Source organism: Cetorhinus maximus, chromosome 9, assembly GCF_964194155.1.
Source record: "Cetorhinus maximus chromosome 9, sCetMax3.hap1.1, whole genome shotgun sequence".
NCBI classification, from domain to species: Eukaryota; Metazoa; Chordata; class Chondrichthyes; order Lamniformes; family Cetorhinidae; genus Cetorhinus; species Cetorhinus maximus.
Genome location: NC_135887.1, coordinates 18,766,535 through 18,784,823, shown reverse-complemented (window position 1 = coordinate 18,784,823; position 18,289 = coordinate 18,766,535). Strand labels below are relative to the sequence as shown.

The 18,289-nt window shown below is 44.9% G+C and overlaps 1 protein-coding gene across 3 annotated transcripts in view; it reads right to left on the bottom strand.

Annotated features, from left to right (window-relative positions):
* dph1 (diphthamide biosynthesis 1) overlaps positions 1-18,289 on the bottom strand; it is a 631,990-nt gene that overhangs the window by 595,688 nt on the left and 18,013 nt on the right. For all 3 annotated transcript variants that reach the window (XM_078548194.1, XM_078548195.1, XM_078548196.1), the window contains one exon: positions 14,918-14,981. In XM_078548194.1, the coding sequence (XP_078404320.1) occupies positions 14,918-14,981 (64 nt within the window). The remainder of the gene's footprint in view (positions 1-14,917; positions 14,982-18,289) is intronic.

Here is an 18,289-nt window from a genome sequence, read left to right as displayed (position 1 = left end):
AAAGCTCTCAGACAGTCACTGCTAGTAGTGGCAGATACTAAAGGCGTGAAAACAGACTCCCAAACTTGAATTATAGGGGAAAAAAATACAGCTAACCCTAGAGGGATTTCGAGCCAATAATCTAATCTTGGAGTGCAAAGGCTGCTGTAAACCACTCGAGCTTCAGTTGCGCAGTTTAGAATGTCATCTGGACCCTCACACCAATGTGCGAGTTAACTCCCTGCAATTCACTGAAGATTGAATTCCAGCAATCTTGTAGCGATTACATCACAAATTGAATCCTTCAGTCATCGCACATCAATTGAATACAATGCCCTGTCAACACTCAACACCCGCCGGCTGAGAGTTGGGGAGGTGAAATTGCCTTTCAGCCAGCACTCGGTAACAAGAAGTCAGCCTTAATTGTTATAAATGACACTGGTGTGGATATATATCTATTATAAAAAAAATAATGGGCGGGCGAGAAAGATCACAATGAAAATAATCTCATCTGAGTGTTCGCAGGACAATAAACCGCTTGAGCTTTTCTTTCAGTCTAGACAGGAGAAGGATTACTGGGCAAAACACTTGACTTTCAGTGAGTTCTGCTTAGAGAAGTGGGGGAGTTTTATTGCATTCACCATGGCAACAGAGTATCCTGGTTTCCTGCCATTATGCCCCAGGGGAGGAGCTGTGAGTGCAACTTGTGAACAAAAGCAAGGCAGTGAATGGAACATTTTTCCCAAAATCAGTTCGGATTTAATGCCCGACCTTGGTACCACATCTCATTGACTCAGATTCAATTCATCTGCTCTCCTTTTGGAAACCTGGATGGTTGTCCTGCGCTAATGAGCCTCGGCCTGTACACGAGGGTTTCCAACCTAACCTTAAGGTTTCGGAGAAAGGCAAGAGATGGACAGAAGGTGAGAGAAAATGGAATGACTTGGAGATGCTGCGAAAATTTGTTTGCCTCTTGAAGTTTCAAGGTGAGGCAATAAGGTCAGATAGACCCAATATCTCTGATAAGCACAGGCACAATGGGCCAAATGGCCTTCTCCTGTGCTGTAACCATTCTACGGTTCTAAGCAGACCAGGATAAGTGATGATAAAAGCAAAAAAACTGCGGAAGCTGGAAATCCAAAACAAAGTAAAAATAGCTGGAAAAGCTCAGCAGGTCTGACAGCATCTGCGGAGAGGAATACAGTTAATGTTTCGAGTCCAAATGACTCTTCGTCAAAACTAAGGAAAAATAGAAAAGAGGTGAATGACCCTCTTTGATCGGAAACGTTGAGTGAAATGGGCCTATAATCACTGGATTTTTTGAGAATGAGAGGTGATCTAATTAAAAGGTTAGCTTTTATTTTAAAACAGGATAGATGTTGAGAGGCTGTATCACCTCCTTGGGGTCTAGAATTATGGGTTATAGTCTCCAGATAGGGAGGTGGCCATTTTGGACAGTGATGAGGAAAAATGAGTTCAGTCAGAAGGTTGTGGTTCTTTAGAATTTTCTAACCCAGAGTTCAGTGTATTCAAGACAGAAGTTGATAGGTTTTTGATCAGCAAGGGGATTGAGGGATCTGGGGAGAAGGTGGGAAAGTGGAGTGAGGTAAAAGATCAGCCATGGCCTTATTGAATGGTGGAGCAGGCTTGATGGGCTGAATGGCCTACTCCCACTCCTATTTCCCATGTTAGTGCAGAGGTTTTGACCTGGTATTATAACTACCCCAGCTCAGCCTGCATTGAGCTGGGGCAAGACCACAGGCAGCTGAAGTTAGAAATCCACTCAATGGAAACTTCAGAGCAAACTATTCAGCTTTAAACCAGAAACTTGAGTACAAAAATCTAGGCTGACACTCCCAGTGCGTTACTGAGGGAGTTCTGCACTGCCGGAGGTGCTGTCTTCCAAATGAGCTGTTAAACTGAGGTCCCTTCTGTCCTCTCAGGTGCAAAGTATCAGATCCCATGGCACCGTCTTGAAGAGGGGCAGGGAACTTTTCCCTAATGTCCTGGCCCAAATCTCCTGCTGCATGGATCGCCGGTGACCGGACATACCCTACCAGAGGTGCTTCAGAACCCTGTGGAAGTCCCGACTCACCGACTCTGAAGGAATTGCCCGGGAAGTCTGAACTGCCAACGGGCAATTACCTTGCTACCTGGGACCATACCAGCCATGAATTAGAGTCGGAGACTTGGGACAGTTCCGCGATACTTACCTGAATAGTTACCCAGGAAATGTTAGACTCAAAAATCCTGGATAACTATACAACTGACAACCCCAACTTCCCCTTGACCCCACACCCTCGACCCGACCTGACTAGCTCCCGCCACCCAACTGTCCCCACCCAATCCCATGGCTTGCCCCGATTAACCCTCCCCCTGAAAATCCCTCCCAACCTGACTACCTTCAGCCCATCCTACCCACTTACCCCACCCACCCTACCCACTTACCCCACCCACCCTACCCACTTATACGCCTCCACATTCACCAACACATTGAAAAGCTGTTTAAACGTCCCAAAGCTTTTCAGTGTGTTAGTGAACACTTAGCAGAATGAGTCAGCTCGTGCTGTAAACAGGGGGCATGGCTTGTCTTCCCCCAATGGTACAAAGGAAGCAGTGTGATGGAAGACCGCTCCGCATTTCTGAAGAAGCTGGGATCAGAAGACCTAGCCGGAAACGCAGATCAGAGACATGACGCAGGGAAGTAGGAGCAGAGCGGCAATCCAATGGTGATTGCTCGCCACTCTTCAGGAGATTCAGGCTAATATTTATCCCTCAACCAACATGACTGAAACTCAGGAGATCTGGTAAATTATCACATTGCTGCTTGCGGGAGCTTTCTATGCCTTAATTGGCTGCCATGTTTCCTACAAGCGTGACTGCACTTCAAAAAATGCTTCATTGGCGGCCGAGTGCTTTGGGGCTCTCCAAATTGTGAAAGACATGATACGAACGCAAGTCTTTCTTTCTTTTAACACACCAATAATTTTGCTGTGCTTCAGTGTTTTGAAATTCCTTGACATTGCAATGCGCAGACAAGGCACATTATCATTATTGCTATCCTGCCACCATCAGAAGAGCACATATTAAGCTACGGCCACAATAAAGCAACAAATCAAAGGTTAAAGACCCCAGGAGTCAGGGTGTTCCCCTAGAAAAAGGGGGGGCTTTTTTTATTTTATTCCTCCATGGGCCCCCCCCCACCCCCCAACCCCCCCAATAACCCTTCCACTGGCCTTCAGGTTCCTTTCTCAAGGCAGAAATTCAAAGCCTGCCCACACCGGAGACGTTTCTATGGCTACTGTCACTGCCTCTTGGCAGCTCCCAGCAGGGGGCCACAATTTCAGTGGAGCAGGATGTAGATCAGCATTTCTTCCTTATGATCAGTTAGGAATATCTGGCTTTCATCGTGGATGCTCCACTTAGCAGCCAAGATGAGAAGTGACAAAACCTATTGCTACTTAATGATGGAATCCCTCCTCCCCGCCCCCCCACCCTCTCCCACTCAAACCTCAACACACTGATTGGAACTCACCTCGTCATGTTTCCAGGCTGTTTAACTGGACTACAGATAGATGCACTTTCCAGGAATGATTAAAGGGCTCGTGGCAAACTACATTCTCAAGGTTATTTATGCATAATGGCTATTAATTGAACACTCCGTCAAGAGGTCATACAACAGTCTCAGGCACTCACCTGAAATACATCCAATTAAAAATAAATTTCAAGCAGCCCCTCTCTTAGTCGATTGCCCTCTCCCAAAACGGGGCCACTATCTCAGCGTTTTCAACAACCGAGGAAAGCAACAAGCAACAGGGGCCCCTGGCACTCTAAAAGCCCCAACGACAGTATACCCCATATCTCTAAACCTGGATCGCGCAATCGGGTTCTTCAAGTACTGCTGTGCAGTGGCATTAACTCACTCTTGTAAAATCCCTTTGCCCACTACTTTAATGAAAGATCTTAGCCAGCTTATTGTAAATAAGTTAAACTAATGGTCATACAAACACTTTGATTTTGTGAAATGCTATTAACCGAGGACTCTAGTTTCCCAGCACTGATCTCACTCGTCAAAATGGGAGAAATATGGCAAAGCCCTCGCTGAGAACATTCACTTATCGATTTTCCCAAAGGTTTATTTTCATTTAAAAACACGCACGAGTATTCTTCCCAGAGAGTTATAAAATAAAAATTAAGCTTCTGAAGATCATAGAACAGAACGGCACACAGGAGGTGGCCATTTGGCCCATCGAGTCGGCACTGCCTCTTTCGAAGAGCTATCCGGTGAGCCCCACTCACTCGCTCTTCCCCCAACCGCCCCACATCCCTGCAATTTATTTCTCCTTCAAGTATTTATTCTCTTCCATTTTGAAAGCCACTATCGAAAGCGCCACCACTATCGGGCAGTGCATTCCCAATCCTAACACACGAGTCATCGGAAAAAGAAAAAGACAATCACGTGTTGGCACCAGGTTTTCATTCACACCTTCCGTGGCTACACCTGCACCACTATGTCCCCTAAACAACACGCACTAGCTCTCAGAGCTACATCCCAACAGAGTACGATGCCTATAAGGAACTTGGAGGGTCTTATACTGTGGATCATCCCTGTAAAGCAATAAAGTCTGTTTCTAGGATATTTCTAATTAACAGCTGTGTATAAGAATATTGCACTAATTATGTTTTCTGCACCAATTTACCTTCAGGCCTCGGGGGAGTCAGTATATTAGTGGATGCAACTTGTTTGTTGCTACTTTTAATTTTCTTTTTAAACAAATTGTTTGCGCCGAGCTTCCACTGTTGTGAGGGATGGGAGTGCGGTGAGGCTGGGAGGGCCAACTGAACATTTCCGATCTGAGACTGACGAGGTTTTTTTTTAGTTCGGCAAAGGCTTTAAGGAATACAGAACTCCAAGTAGGTCGATGGAGTTAAGATCATGATCTAATTGAATAGGGAAACAGGCTCGAGGGGCTGAATGGCCTCCTCCTGAACCCTTAGCCTTGGAGGAAGTGTGAAGAAGGGTCACGCAATTGACTGCTTTAGGGCCAGAGAACAGAGACACAAGGGAAGGTGAGGTTACATTCAGAGCCCATCACCGTGAAAAGCTGCAACGGTGGAGGTCTAGGAAGCATTTAAAGATGGATTGAAAAATGTTAATCCCGGCTACCATTTTAAGTTAAAGGATAGTGACCAAACTAAGAGGCACACTGGTACAAGGGAAGCACTGGCTTATGCCCCCTTCAAGCATAGAATGATTTGCACATAAATACAAAGGACCAAGAGTCGACCATTTGGCCCCTTGAACCTGCTCCACCATTTGATAAAATCACAGCTGAACTTGCACTCAGTTCCACTTTGCTGCCCTTTCCCCATGCCCTCTTCATTCCTTTAGATCCCAAGAAGCTATCGATCTCCATCTTGAATATATTCATCAATTGAGCATCCACAGCTCTCTGAGGTAGGGAAATCCAAAGATTCACAACCCTCTGACAGAAGAAATTTCTCATCTCCGTCCTAATTGGCCGACTCTTTATTCTGAGATTGTGCCCCCGAGTTCTAGACTCTCCCAGCCAGGAAAAACAGCCTCTCAGCATCTACCCTGTCAAGCCCTCTGAGAATTCCATACGTTTCAATGAGGTCAACTCTCATTCTTCTATATGCTAGAGGCCCAATCTACTCAATCTCCCCTCACAGTACAATCCACTCATCCCAGAAATCAATCTAGTGAACCTACTCATACCTCGAATGGTCCATGAGTGGGACAGTAGATAGAATGTAGGCTGGAATCATTAAAGAGGGAGTAATTGGGGTTGGGAGGGGTCAGCAAGCAGGGGTAACTGCATTTTGATGGTTGCTCTGACCTGCCTTACCTTGTAAAGAATCTACAACAAGCCACAGGCCACTCAATCCAACAGGTCCATGCTAATTCTTACACTCCATCCAAACTTATTCCCGATCTAATTACCTTCTCCCAAGCTTTCCCGGTAGCCCTTATGCTTACTTCATGTGTGCCTTTACAGTTTATTTACTCGACTGTGAACATTTAAGGTTTACATATTTACAGTTGCGAAATAAATTGCAAAATTTTCTATACATTTCTCCAAATTTGTAAATATTCTCCATTAGCTATTTACCAGTCAAAATTGCTTGACCACTGCAGAACAATTGGAAAAAAGTGTTTTCCTGGTCGCACTTTAGTCTTTACTTCCTGCCCCCCACCACCATTGCCAATTCCTAGATTGTGCCAGCTGCTAAGGCCAATATTACTGCTCACTGAAAAGAGTGCCATGAGTAGGTTAACCTCCACTCTGAACCTCAAACTATCCCCATCTATAACAAGCTAAGACAGAAAAGACTTGCATTGATGTAGCGCCTTTTACAATCACCAGACATCCCAAAGTGCTTCACAACCAGAGAAGTACTTTTGAAGTGTAGTCACTGTTGTAATGTAGGAAAAGTGGCAGCCAATTTGCACACAGCAAGCTCCCTCAAACATCATTGTGATAATGACCTGTTTTGTGATGTTAATCAAGGGATAAATGATCTGTTTTTGTGATGTTGATCAAGGGATAAATATTGGTCAAGACACTGGGGCGAGCTCCCCTGCTCTTCTTCAAAATAGGGATCTTTTACATCCATCTGAGGGGGAAGGCAGGTTCTTGGTTTGTGGTTTCACCCGAAAGACAGCATCTCCGACAGTGCAGCCCTCCCTCAGTACAGCACTGGAGAGTTGGCTTTGAGTTTTTGTGCTCAGGTCTGGGAGTGGGACTCGAATGCGGAACCTCGCGACCCAGAAGCATCGGTGCTACTGACTGAGTCGCGACTGACACAGGGGAATGTTTAGAAACTGCAGCTGCAAAGGTTCATCTGCTGAGATAGAAGCCAAAGTGCCCACAAAATCACCTTGCTCCCAGTCGCCAAGGAAAACTGCTGTCTCCAGGACAGTCCCAGGCCAACCAACACTCACCCTAACTGTGATGTTAGCTGTTCTGCTTTTTCTACAAGTTTGTGCTAAACTGGTATAGAACCCTGGTTAGACCACACTGGTCAAACAGCTTTGGTTTCCAGGTTATAAAAACGAAATACAGGCAGCGGGGAAGGTGCAAAAAGAATTATTTGCATGAACTGAGGGGTTATAACCATCAAGAAAGATTGAAAAGGCTGGGGCTCTTTCCTCTGGAAAGGAGAATGCTGAGAGGTGATTTGGTAGAAGTTTTATGATGATGAAAGGATCTTTCAGGGCCGACGATGAAAACATGTTTCCACTTGCTGGCGAGACCAGGACTGGGGGCCATAAGTATAAAGTAGTCACTGATAAATCAAATAGGGAACTCAGGAGAAAATTCTTCACCCAGGGTGGTGAGAATGTGGAACTCACTACCACAGGGAGTGGTTGAGGTAAATAGTATAGGTGCAATTAAGGGTAAGCTAGGGAAACACATGAGGGAGAAAGGAATAGAGGGATGTGTTGATGAGGTGAGAGGAAGGAGGGTGGGATGAGGCTGGAGGTGGGGCTTAAACACCAGCATGGATCTGATGGGCTGAATGACCTATTTCTATGTTGTAAATTCTTTGTAATACAATGCAACTTGCATTTATATGGATGTTATTATGCCACTGATGCTGCCATTCATTTTAAGAGTAGCAGGATATAGTTGCTAGGGGATGACATCCAGGAACACAGCATCACATTTGATTGGCAGGTCGACTGCACAATCCCCAGGACAGGGGGAGAGTCATAGGTCAGCTGCTGATTTCCGGTCCATGTGAATAGGAATAACGATGGACAGGTCACTCTGGGCAGATGGGTTCCCTGTTCAAAAGCAAACCACCAGGTTTGGCAATAAGGCTTAGCTGAGTCTTCTACTAGGGAAACAGTGCGATGTATTTCTTATTATTGGCCTTGAGAGAACAGCATTGATTAACTAAAGATTCTCAGGCAAACCTGAAACTTGCGGCAAGTTCCTTATGAGATTCCTCATAAGCATCACACAAACTGCTTTTGGAGTGTGGTCACTATTGTTAACGGCTATTTTGTGTACAATAAGGTCCCATAAAGAAAAAAATGAGACGAGCAACTGAGTAGTCTATTTATTTTTGCGATGTTATCAAAGAAGGTATTAAAAGAAGGCTGCTTCAGAAAGCAAGGGGAAGTCTTTTAATCCACATGAACCACTGGAGAAGGCTGATGGAGCCTTGGTTTGACCTCTTATCAAGAAAACCAAGGAGCACTTACTCAATGTCAGCCAAGATTGTGCGCTCAAGTCCTGGAGTGGGTCTTGAACTGACAACCTCTGACTGGGAGACAATGCTACAAAGCAAGGGTAGCTGAATCATACTTTGAGTCGAAAGATCTGTTCTTTGGGGAGAGAGAGGAAACAAAATAGCTTACAATGGAAACCAATAAAAATCGCTTAACTTCTTGTAACCTGTCAAATTACAAGATAGAAATGACATTGCAATCCCCACAGGAATAATTGGGAGAATCATCCGCCTACAGTATCAGGTGTCAGCACTTAAAACCCTGGCAGTGCCAGATATTGTCAAATTATGACTTATATTCCATTAATGTCTTTATTTTAGATACAATCAACCTACAAATCAACATGTGCTTGAATTCTGCACTGTCGGAGGTGCCGTCTTTCAGACAAGACGTTAAACCGAGGCCCCATCTGCCCTCTCAGGTGGACGTTAACGGACCCCGTTTCTAGGAAGAGCTGAGGAGTTGTCCCCGGTGACCCCGGCCGACGTTTATCTCTCAACAATATGACAAAATGAGACCATCTGGTCGTTATCACATTGCTGTTTGTGGGATCTTGCTGTGCGCAAATTAGCTGCCACGTTACGACGTGACAACTATTTCCTATGGGCAAATTTCAAAAACGTTTAGGGCAAAAAAGTTTGTTTTCTTTCTCCCATTGGTTTGTGGTGTGAGAGGCAGTAATTCCGACTGGAGAAATTACCAAGACTTTTGTATGCTGGTGAAGGCCTTAACTCATTCCATCATAAACATCCTGTACCTTTGATCCTTCAGCTGATTTCTTCTGACCGGTCATTGGTCTTTCTTAAGATCACACAAAAAAAAAAGCAGATTCAGGAGGATCAGGCAGCTTCTTTGAATCCTGCTTTTTGAGATAGGGAACAAGCAGAGTGCAGCACTGTTGCTCTTTGATGACAAACGTTTCGCCCATCAACGACGGGCTTCTGCATAACCTCCACATTTGCAAAATCAATTTTCGTTCAAAAAAAATATCCAAGACCATCATCCTGTCTTTGTAGACAAGGGTACAGTGGCGTAGTGGTTATATTACCGCATTAGTAATCTAGAGAAGGTGAGTTCAAATCCCACCATTTTTTAATTCAGTTTATCGCAGGATATTTATAACATCCTAAATGTTTGTCCTTGTGCTTTTTATTTTATGCTCCAGGCACTGATGGACCCACATTTTTAGCCTTTGCTGTTTTGCCCTTTGACTTCCAGCATTCGCAGATTTTTCTCCAACTCAGAATGAGGAATAAGACCCTTTTCCTGAACCTTTAAAAACTCAGATGCAGATTGTCACAGTATAAATTAATAGAACAATATAGCACAGGTCCATTGTGCCAATGCCAGCTCCTTGATAAGAGCCATCTAATTATTCCCACTCCCCTGCTCTTTCCCAACAGTGCTGCAACTTTTTCCTCTTTTGAAATATGTATCCAATTCCCTTTTTGAAAATAGTTAAGAAAATTAAACCTTAGCTCATTAATTAACAAGTATATTAAAGATAGGAGAGACAGCATTTATTGGAGATCAAAAGGCACAGAGTGACACTATTTTTGCTGGTTCCTTTTCAATTAAGCGATACAACAGAATGCCTCTTCACCAGAACTTTCAAACAAGTACCAAGATGTAGTGGTGAGAAGTGCCCTCCTCATCAGATCCTTCCTACACGCCCTCTGCACGTTGCCCTTGGCTGTGGTGGGGAAGAGACCGTTGTTCACTTCCTTGTAGATTGTGCCTTTGCAAAGAAGGTCTGGAGAGAGATGCAGTGGTTTCTGTCGAGGTTCACCCCGAGCAGTTCTGTGACACAGGACTCTGTGCTCTAAGGGCTGTTCCCAGGGACACACACTGAGACAAACATCAACTGCAGCTGGAGGATCATCAACTCGGTGAAAGACGCGCTTTGGTCTGCCCGAAACTTGTTGGTCTTCCAGTGCAAAGATTTGTCTCTGAGTGTTGCAGACTGGCACATTCCAAGGTCCAGGACTACGTGCCGAGGGACGCACTAAAGCTCGGGGTAGTAGCCACAGAGGTGCAATGGGGAAAGGCCACTGTCTAACACCTGGAGGGGCTGGAAATTGGGTAAAACCTCTCAGGCTGTTAAGTTTGACATGAATTGAGTAGTAAATATTGAAAATTGAATGGTATTGCACTTTATGTAGTGTCAAATTTGAACTATGTAATGTACCTTTACAAACTTTATGAATAAAGTATAATTTTGGGGGGAAAAAAGACACAACAGGATATAGATGGTAACCACGAACAATGGGAAGTGAAATACAATGGCTTGAAAAGTTGCATTTAAGTTGGTACTTGCCTCAGAGTCAAAAGGTTTGAGCCTCAGTATTGATCTAAGCATAGAATCTAAGCTGACAGCCTGTTGCAGGAGCTGAGGGAGTGCCACACTATTGGAATGGTACATTGGTCTGGGGTCCTGTTTGTCCATAAAAGTGAACCCAAGGCATCATTCATGGACAAGTAGGAAGTTATCCTGGTTTCTGGCCAACATTCCTCCCTCCGCCAACAGCACCCAAAACATTTGGAGCTAGTCATTTACTTTGCTGCTGCTTGTGGAATCGCACTGTGCTGTCATGTCTGCCTGTTTAATAACAACACCGCACTTCATAAAAATTCACGGTACGAGAAAAGAACGTTAAAGCATGGAACCAAAAGAGTAAAACACCTGACGGGGGATTGGAATCAAAATGTACAATCCTCCAGCCAGACCATACCTTGCAGAGGTCCAGTGTGCTCATGGAGACACAGGGCAGACATTCAAGCTTTCAAAGGCAGATCAGAGAAGAGCCACAAGGCCGATTCCAAATCCGAAAGGGCTTGGTTATGATAAGAGATTGGACAAACGTTGGCTTTCAACCTAGTTAGACAGATAGGCTAGGTTAGGGTTGTTTTCCTTAGAACAGAGGAGGCTAAGGGGTGACCCATTTGAGTTGTACAAAATTATGAGGGTCCTATATAGGGTAGACAGGAAAGACTTGTTTCCCCTATCTGAGGGGTTAATAATCAGGGGGCATAGATTTAAGGTGAGTGGTAGAAGGATTGGAGGGGACATGAGCAAAAACCTTTTCACCCAGAGGGTGGCGGGCGCCTGGAATTCACTGCCTAAGTTGGTGGTTGAGGCTGACACATTCAACTCATTTAAAAAGGTACCTTGATATGCATCTGAAGTGCTGTAACCTGCAAGGCTATGGACCAGGTGCTAGAAAGTGGGATTAAAATGAGTGGCTAGTTTCTTTTTCCTCTTTTTCGGCCAGCACAGGCACGATGGGCTGAATGGCCTCTTTCTGCACCGTAACATTTCTACGGTTCTTGTGTCAGCCATGGCTCAGGGGAGAGCACTGAACCAGAAGGTTGTGGGTTCAAGTCCTGTACCAGAAACTGAAGCATAAAATCTACACTGACACTCCCAATGCAGTACTGAGGGAGTGCTGCAGTGTCAGAGGCACCATCTTTCAGATGAGATGTTAAACTGAGGTCCCTGCTTGCTCTCTTGGGTGGAAATAAAAGATCCCATAGCACTATTCTGAAGAAGAACAGGGGAGCTTCCCCAAGGGGCCCTGGACAATGTTTATTCTTCAAAGAACAGAAAAACAAGTCATTATCACATTGCTACCAATGGGAGTTTGTTATGCACAAACTGGCTGCTGTGTTTCCCAGATTACGACATTGACTGCACTTCAAAAAGACTCTGGGACCAGTCTCCTCCCATGTCCAAAGCTGCAGCAACTTGTCTGCACATCTCACCGGTACCTCAATCGCTTTTTACTTCAGCTGCTTCTCTTAAACAAAGGAGTTTGCTTGCGTTAACAGCAGAGTCATCAATTACTGCAAGACACGAGGTACGTTACTTTGCTGCATCAAGTCAAATTAACGAGAGGGTTACTGCAAAAGCAGAATACCACAGATGGAGATCTGAAGTGGGAACAGAGGAAGGCTGGAGATACTCAGCTGGTCAGGCTGCATCAGTGGAGAGCGAAACAGTTAACATTTTAGGCCGATTAGCTCTCGTCACAACTATGTCACAGTCTAGAATAAGTCAGGTGAGAAAACTGCACTGCCCGACTCTCAGAACACTTGGGTGTCTCTCGGCCATTCTTGCAATCCCAAAAACAGACCATCCGATTCCAATACCTCTGATAACTCTCTTTTCTAAAGTGGTCACAGCTTTAAGCACGCTCACTGCATTTTTTAAAATTCACTTGCGGGATGTGGGCTTCACTGGCTGGGCCAGCATTTATTGCCCATCCCTAGTTGCCCTTGAGAAGGTGGTGGTGAGCTGCCTTCTTGTACAGATGCAGTCCAACCGATGGTCACTGGGTTCCAACCGACGGTCACTGGGTTCCAACCAACGGTCCCAAACCATCTCCGATTCTGATGGCCTCCTTCCCAGGACCTCAAATCGTCGAAGGGGTGAACGGCCTAATCCTGCTCCTAATTCACATGCTTGTATCTGTAGGCTCCTTATGCACCCCACTCTTTCTTACAATCTAGAGGCATTCAGTGTCCAATTTTGATGGCATCCAACAATTATTTTGATTTATCTTTTAGCAATTGTAACAGGAGGCCATTCAGCCCCTCGAGCCTTTTCTGCAGTTCATGTTGATCATGTCTGGAACTGTAACCCTTAATACCCCTTGCCTAACAAAAATCTATTAATGCCAGTTTGGAAATTTTTAATTGACCCCCAAGCCTCAGCAAATTTTTTTGCGGGGGACGGGTAGAGAGTTTCAGATTTCCACTAGAGTTTGTGTGAAGAAATACTTCCTGACATCACCCCTGAACAGCCTCGGTCTAATTTTCAGATTATGGCTCCTTGTTCTGGTCTTCAACTTTACCTACCTTATCAAATATATTAATTATCTTAAACTCCTCAATTAGATCACCCTTTCATCTTCTATACTCAGAAGGTTGTGAGGCTGGTCAATGCAAACTGATCCTCCCAATGTAAATTTCAAAAAAGAGACCAGGTAGAAGTTATTGTGCTGATTAAGGGTTACAGAACCAAGGAAGGCAGATGGAATTAAGATGCAGGTCAGCCATGATTGAATTAAATGGTGGAACATGCTCAAGGGGCCGAATGGCCTCCTGTGTTGCATCCTACACTGTGTTAATGCCCTAGGTCACAGACCTGGAAACGTAGTAACCTATGGTATCGGGATGTCCTCCCACCCAAGCTCTTGTACGAGACAACACAATCTTCCACAGCTGAGAGGAAGCATTTTTCCTCCTCTTTGCATTCCACAGCGAAATCAGGAGTATTTTACCGTCCGCTATTCCAGAATGATCAAATGTTTCACGTTTCTCAGTTGCCCCCGCCTAAAATCTACAGACCTCTAAAACCCAAACTTATTGCCACCTAACAACTTCTTGCTTTATCGAGTAACTTCCCCTGCTCTTTTTCCACTAGGCTGGTTGTCCTGCACCATGAGCCTTGGTCTAGTCTTAGAATGATACAGCACAAATGAAAGTCAGTCATTCTGCCCAGCACATGTGCCAGCTCTTTGGCAGGGTTATCCAATTAATCCCATTCCCTTGCCCCATAGCCCTGCATATTTTTTACTCTTCGAGTATTTATCCAATTCCCTTTTGAAAGTTCCTCTTGAATCTCGTTCCATCATCCTTTCAGGCAGTGCATTCCAGATCACAACAACTCGCTGCGTAAAACTGTTTTCTTCTGAAATCGCCCCTGGTTCTTTTGCCAATTACCTTAAATCTGTGTTCTCTGGTTGACAAACGTTCTGCCACCAGAAACAAAACATCTCCATTTACTCGTGTCTGCGTTATTAAAGAAAGATCTGCTTTATAATAGGGGGGGCTGCCGTGTGACCCAATACTTCGCTCGTTTGCAGGGAAGAAGTTAAATGTATTTTTTAATGACAAGCGATTCAGGATTTTTCCCCATGTTTTTGCGGGATAACATTTCCATCATTCTTGTTTTTTCCCCGTGGGAATGGGCTGCGATATAATGCCTTTGTCGAGTATTCCACAAGTGGGCAGCTATTCCAAGCGAACTGCCGCTTTTTATTCGGGTGACTGCGGAGTCAAATTCAGGTTTCTCTCCGCTGTTTCAGCGGTAACATTCCGTAATTCTCGACATTGGACTTAAAGGCCCACCCTGCCCGTTCCCCATCCCACGCAGCCCAGCTCTAGCCTTCAAACAACATTGGAAAGTTCCCACATCAAGGAGAAGGACAACAACAGCAACAACAAAAGCAACATTAAACGGTAGTTCACCGTCTGCTACACGTTACAGTTAAGTGCCCTGTGAGTGAAGTGAAGGTAGCAGTTATGTCTCCAGGGTTCAGCTATGACAAATATAAACCACTCAAAGCTTCCCTCTCACAGTTTATGACACTGAACATGTAGGCCATTATCTTCTCTTTAATTCCTTCAGCTAATTAGGAACCAAATTGAGTCATTGACAAAGCTGTGAATTGTAACATCTTGACCCATTACTGCCCTGCGAATTTGATGGGAAAAAAAATAACCATCCAACCAAACACATCATCCTTAACAACACACAAACCCAAGCAACTGATGTCCTACATTCTCCACAAGTGCTGCGTCTACTCAGATCTCCCTTAATTACTTACAAGCCCAAACTGGCCCTGCGGATTTGGTGCTCAAAGCTGTTAATTTAATGAGTTGTTGTCCTACCTTTCAATGATATCAGCAATCACGCAGGCAAACATCAGGAGTCCTTCAGGCATCTGCAGAGCAACTGAGCAAGACATGGAAAACAGAATTTTAAAAAAAACAGTTGTTTTGGGTTTTTCCATTTGCGGTCTCAATGGGCGATCAGCGTCTGAAAGTGACCCTGCTGAAAATGATCGGTTCCTCCTCCCCACGTTCTCACTGTATTCAAATCATCTCTCACTCCTGCTGACTCCTTCCTAAGACTTCAAAACTGTAGACTCCTCGTGTATCTCATGGCTGCGGCTCCAACGCTTAAAGAAGCTTGACATTATCCAGGACAAAGCAGCCCGATTGATTGGCACCCCATCCACCACTTTAAACATTCATTCCCACTACCACCGATGCACAGTGGCAGCAGTGTGTACCATCTACAAGATGCACTGCAGCAACTCACCAAGGCTCCTTAAACAGCACCTTCCAAACCTGCAGCCTCTACCACCCGGAAGGACAAGGGCAGCAGATAGATGGGAACACCACCACCTGCAAGTTCCCCTCCAAGTCACTCACCATCCTGACTTGGAAATATATCGCCGTTCCTTCACCATCGCTGGGTCAAAATCCTGGAACTCCCTCCCTAACATCACTGAAGGTGTACCTACACCACATGGACTGAAGGGGTTCAAGAAGGCAGCTCACCACCACCTTCCCAAGGGCAACTAGGGATGGGCAATAAATGCTGGCTCAGCCAGCGACGCCCACATCTTATGAATGAATAAAGAGTTCTTCTTCCCTTGGACCCTCTCGCTGACAGGAGCTTCTGGGCCTGTTCACAAAAGCTGGTTACAAGTAACCCATGTCACCTGGGATGACGTGCTGCCATTACTGAGTGCAAAGAAAGAAAATGTGTCACTCACATTGAAATTTCAACCCAGTGAGATGACACTTAGATTATAGGGGAGGCAAAGATTCACAACCTTATATGCAATATTTACAAAGCAGTGACACAGGTAACAGGTTACAGTTATAAAAATACCATCCCTCATTTGCTTGTCAATCACCAACTCTTACCTGTATAAGCATAATTCTCTTTCCACCTCCTCCTATAATTTGCTCTAATGCAGTGAATTTAACATAGAATAACATCACATGCCTCTTGATTAGAAATGGCTATCAAGTCAAAGAAGGAGAGCTTAGATAGGGTGACTATAATATCAGAGGCAGGTTCAGAAGAGGGTCTAAAGGAGCAGAGGTAAAAGGGGTTGAGGAGGGAATTCCAAAGAGTGGGACCGAGGTTACAAATGTTGGAAAGTTATTTGACTATTGACAGCCACATTTGCATCAGGCTGACTAGTTAGTGACTGGCACGGAAACTGTGATTAATTCTTTCCTCCATCCCCATCCCTTGTGAGTCTAAAGCCATTCCTGCTAATTGCAGTGATCCAAATCCATTTGGCTGCGTACCACACTGTCACAATTTCCAAACTTCTTTGATCGACCAAATTGTCCCATAAAACAAAGAACTAAACTTGAAACTAAGATCCACTGAAATTCTATATTTTACAAATGGTGCACAAAGGTTTAGGTAGATAATTCCAGAGTGCAGAGACTGGGTGGCTGAAAATAAAGCCACCCAAAAACAACACTGTTCAGGTCATGATATCCTGTGACGTTGACTGAAGGTGCTGGCTCTTGGCGAAGCTTGGTACCAGTGGTCGTTCTCTGACATCTCACCAAATTGTTCAACCTCCAGTCCCCCTTGAGGCTCACCCTGGCTTCCATCGCCCCCACCACTTGACAGACGTGCCCTCAGCTGCCTGGGCCCTTTGCTCTGGAATTCCCTCCCAGAAACCTCTCCGATTCTCGCTCATACCATGGTTACATGGTTAAGGAGGCCATTCAGCCAGTCACGTCTATGCTACCTCAGCTAGTTCCACTCCCCAGCCTTTTCTCTGTAGCCCTATTTTTTTTCGCATCATTGAAGGCATCCGTTGAACCCTATCTCTTTGACCAAAAGGTCATCTGTTCTAATATACCCTTATGTGGCTCGGTGTCAAATTTTGTCTGATAATCACTTCTGTGAAGCACTTTGGGACATTTTATTACATTAAGTGCACCACATGGGACTGCAATGGTTCAAGGAGGCGGCCCACTAGCAACCCTTGCAAAATTATTTAGGGATGAGCAACAAATGCTGGCCCTGCCAGTGCACATCCTGTGAACATACAACCAATATTTAAAAATTCAGGTGGAGCACACGATATCCTTGAAGCAATATTGGTTCAGTCAGTATCAGCTTCACGGGGGTCACAGTGTGGTCACACATCTCTTGGGTAAATAGATCGAAACCGTGGTATTAACTCCGTTACTGGCATAAACTTATATATACAGCCTGAGCAAAATGTCCCTCGGGTACAGCGAACCTAAATATAGGCTTTTCACTCTTACTTCCCATCTCTGTGCAATCAGTGAGACTTCACATCCACACGCCCAGACTGGAATTTAATTCTTTTTTCAAAGGTGCCAATTGTGAGCCAATGGTCACAGCTGTGACTGGCAAGTGTTACATCCTGGCAGCGAGGGATTGGGAATACTGTGCAGCCTGCGAGGGACACGTACAGAAAGCTGCAATTGAATACTGGATTGCAGACAGTGGGCTTGTATAAAACCCTGCAGTAGGACAATGCATACAATACTCTACAATTCTACTATGAGAACATAGGCACGTAGAGTATACTGCGGTTTAACAAGGAATTGTACAGAGGGTATACAACACCTCCTGACATAATATGGGATTACAGGTACAGAGAGGGTATAGTATGGGAGTGCAGATACAGAGAGGGTATTTTAGGAGTGTGTAGATACAGAGAGGGTATATCGTGGGAGTGCAGATACAGGAACACAGGGTAAAAGTGCAACAGTCTGCAATATGACACCCTCCCTGGCCTGTCTGTGTTACTTTCTTGTGCATACAAAGACCTTGATCTAATCCAGGGCAGCAGTGGAGCTGCAAAAATGGCCTACACGTCCCCAGGGCATGAGAGGAGCAGGGTGTTCAGCTAGCATTTATTTTCACTATCACTGCCGAGATATGGGCTCAGTGACATTCATGGTCTGAGCTCTAATATCATCTTGCATTTAGATAACACATTTTTACGCAGTAAAACCTTCCAAGGCGTTTCACAGGAGCGATTATCAGACAAGGTTTGGCATCAAGCCACATAAGGAGGTGTAGGTTATCGAAAGCTTGGTCAAAGAGGCTGGTTTGAAGGATTGTTTTAAAGGAGAGAGAACTGGAGGGTTTTAGGGAGGAAATTCCAAAGTTTAGGGCCCAGGCAGTCGAAGGCATGGCCATCAATGGCACCGCAATAAAAATCTGTGATGTGGAAGAGGACA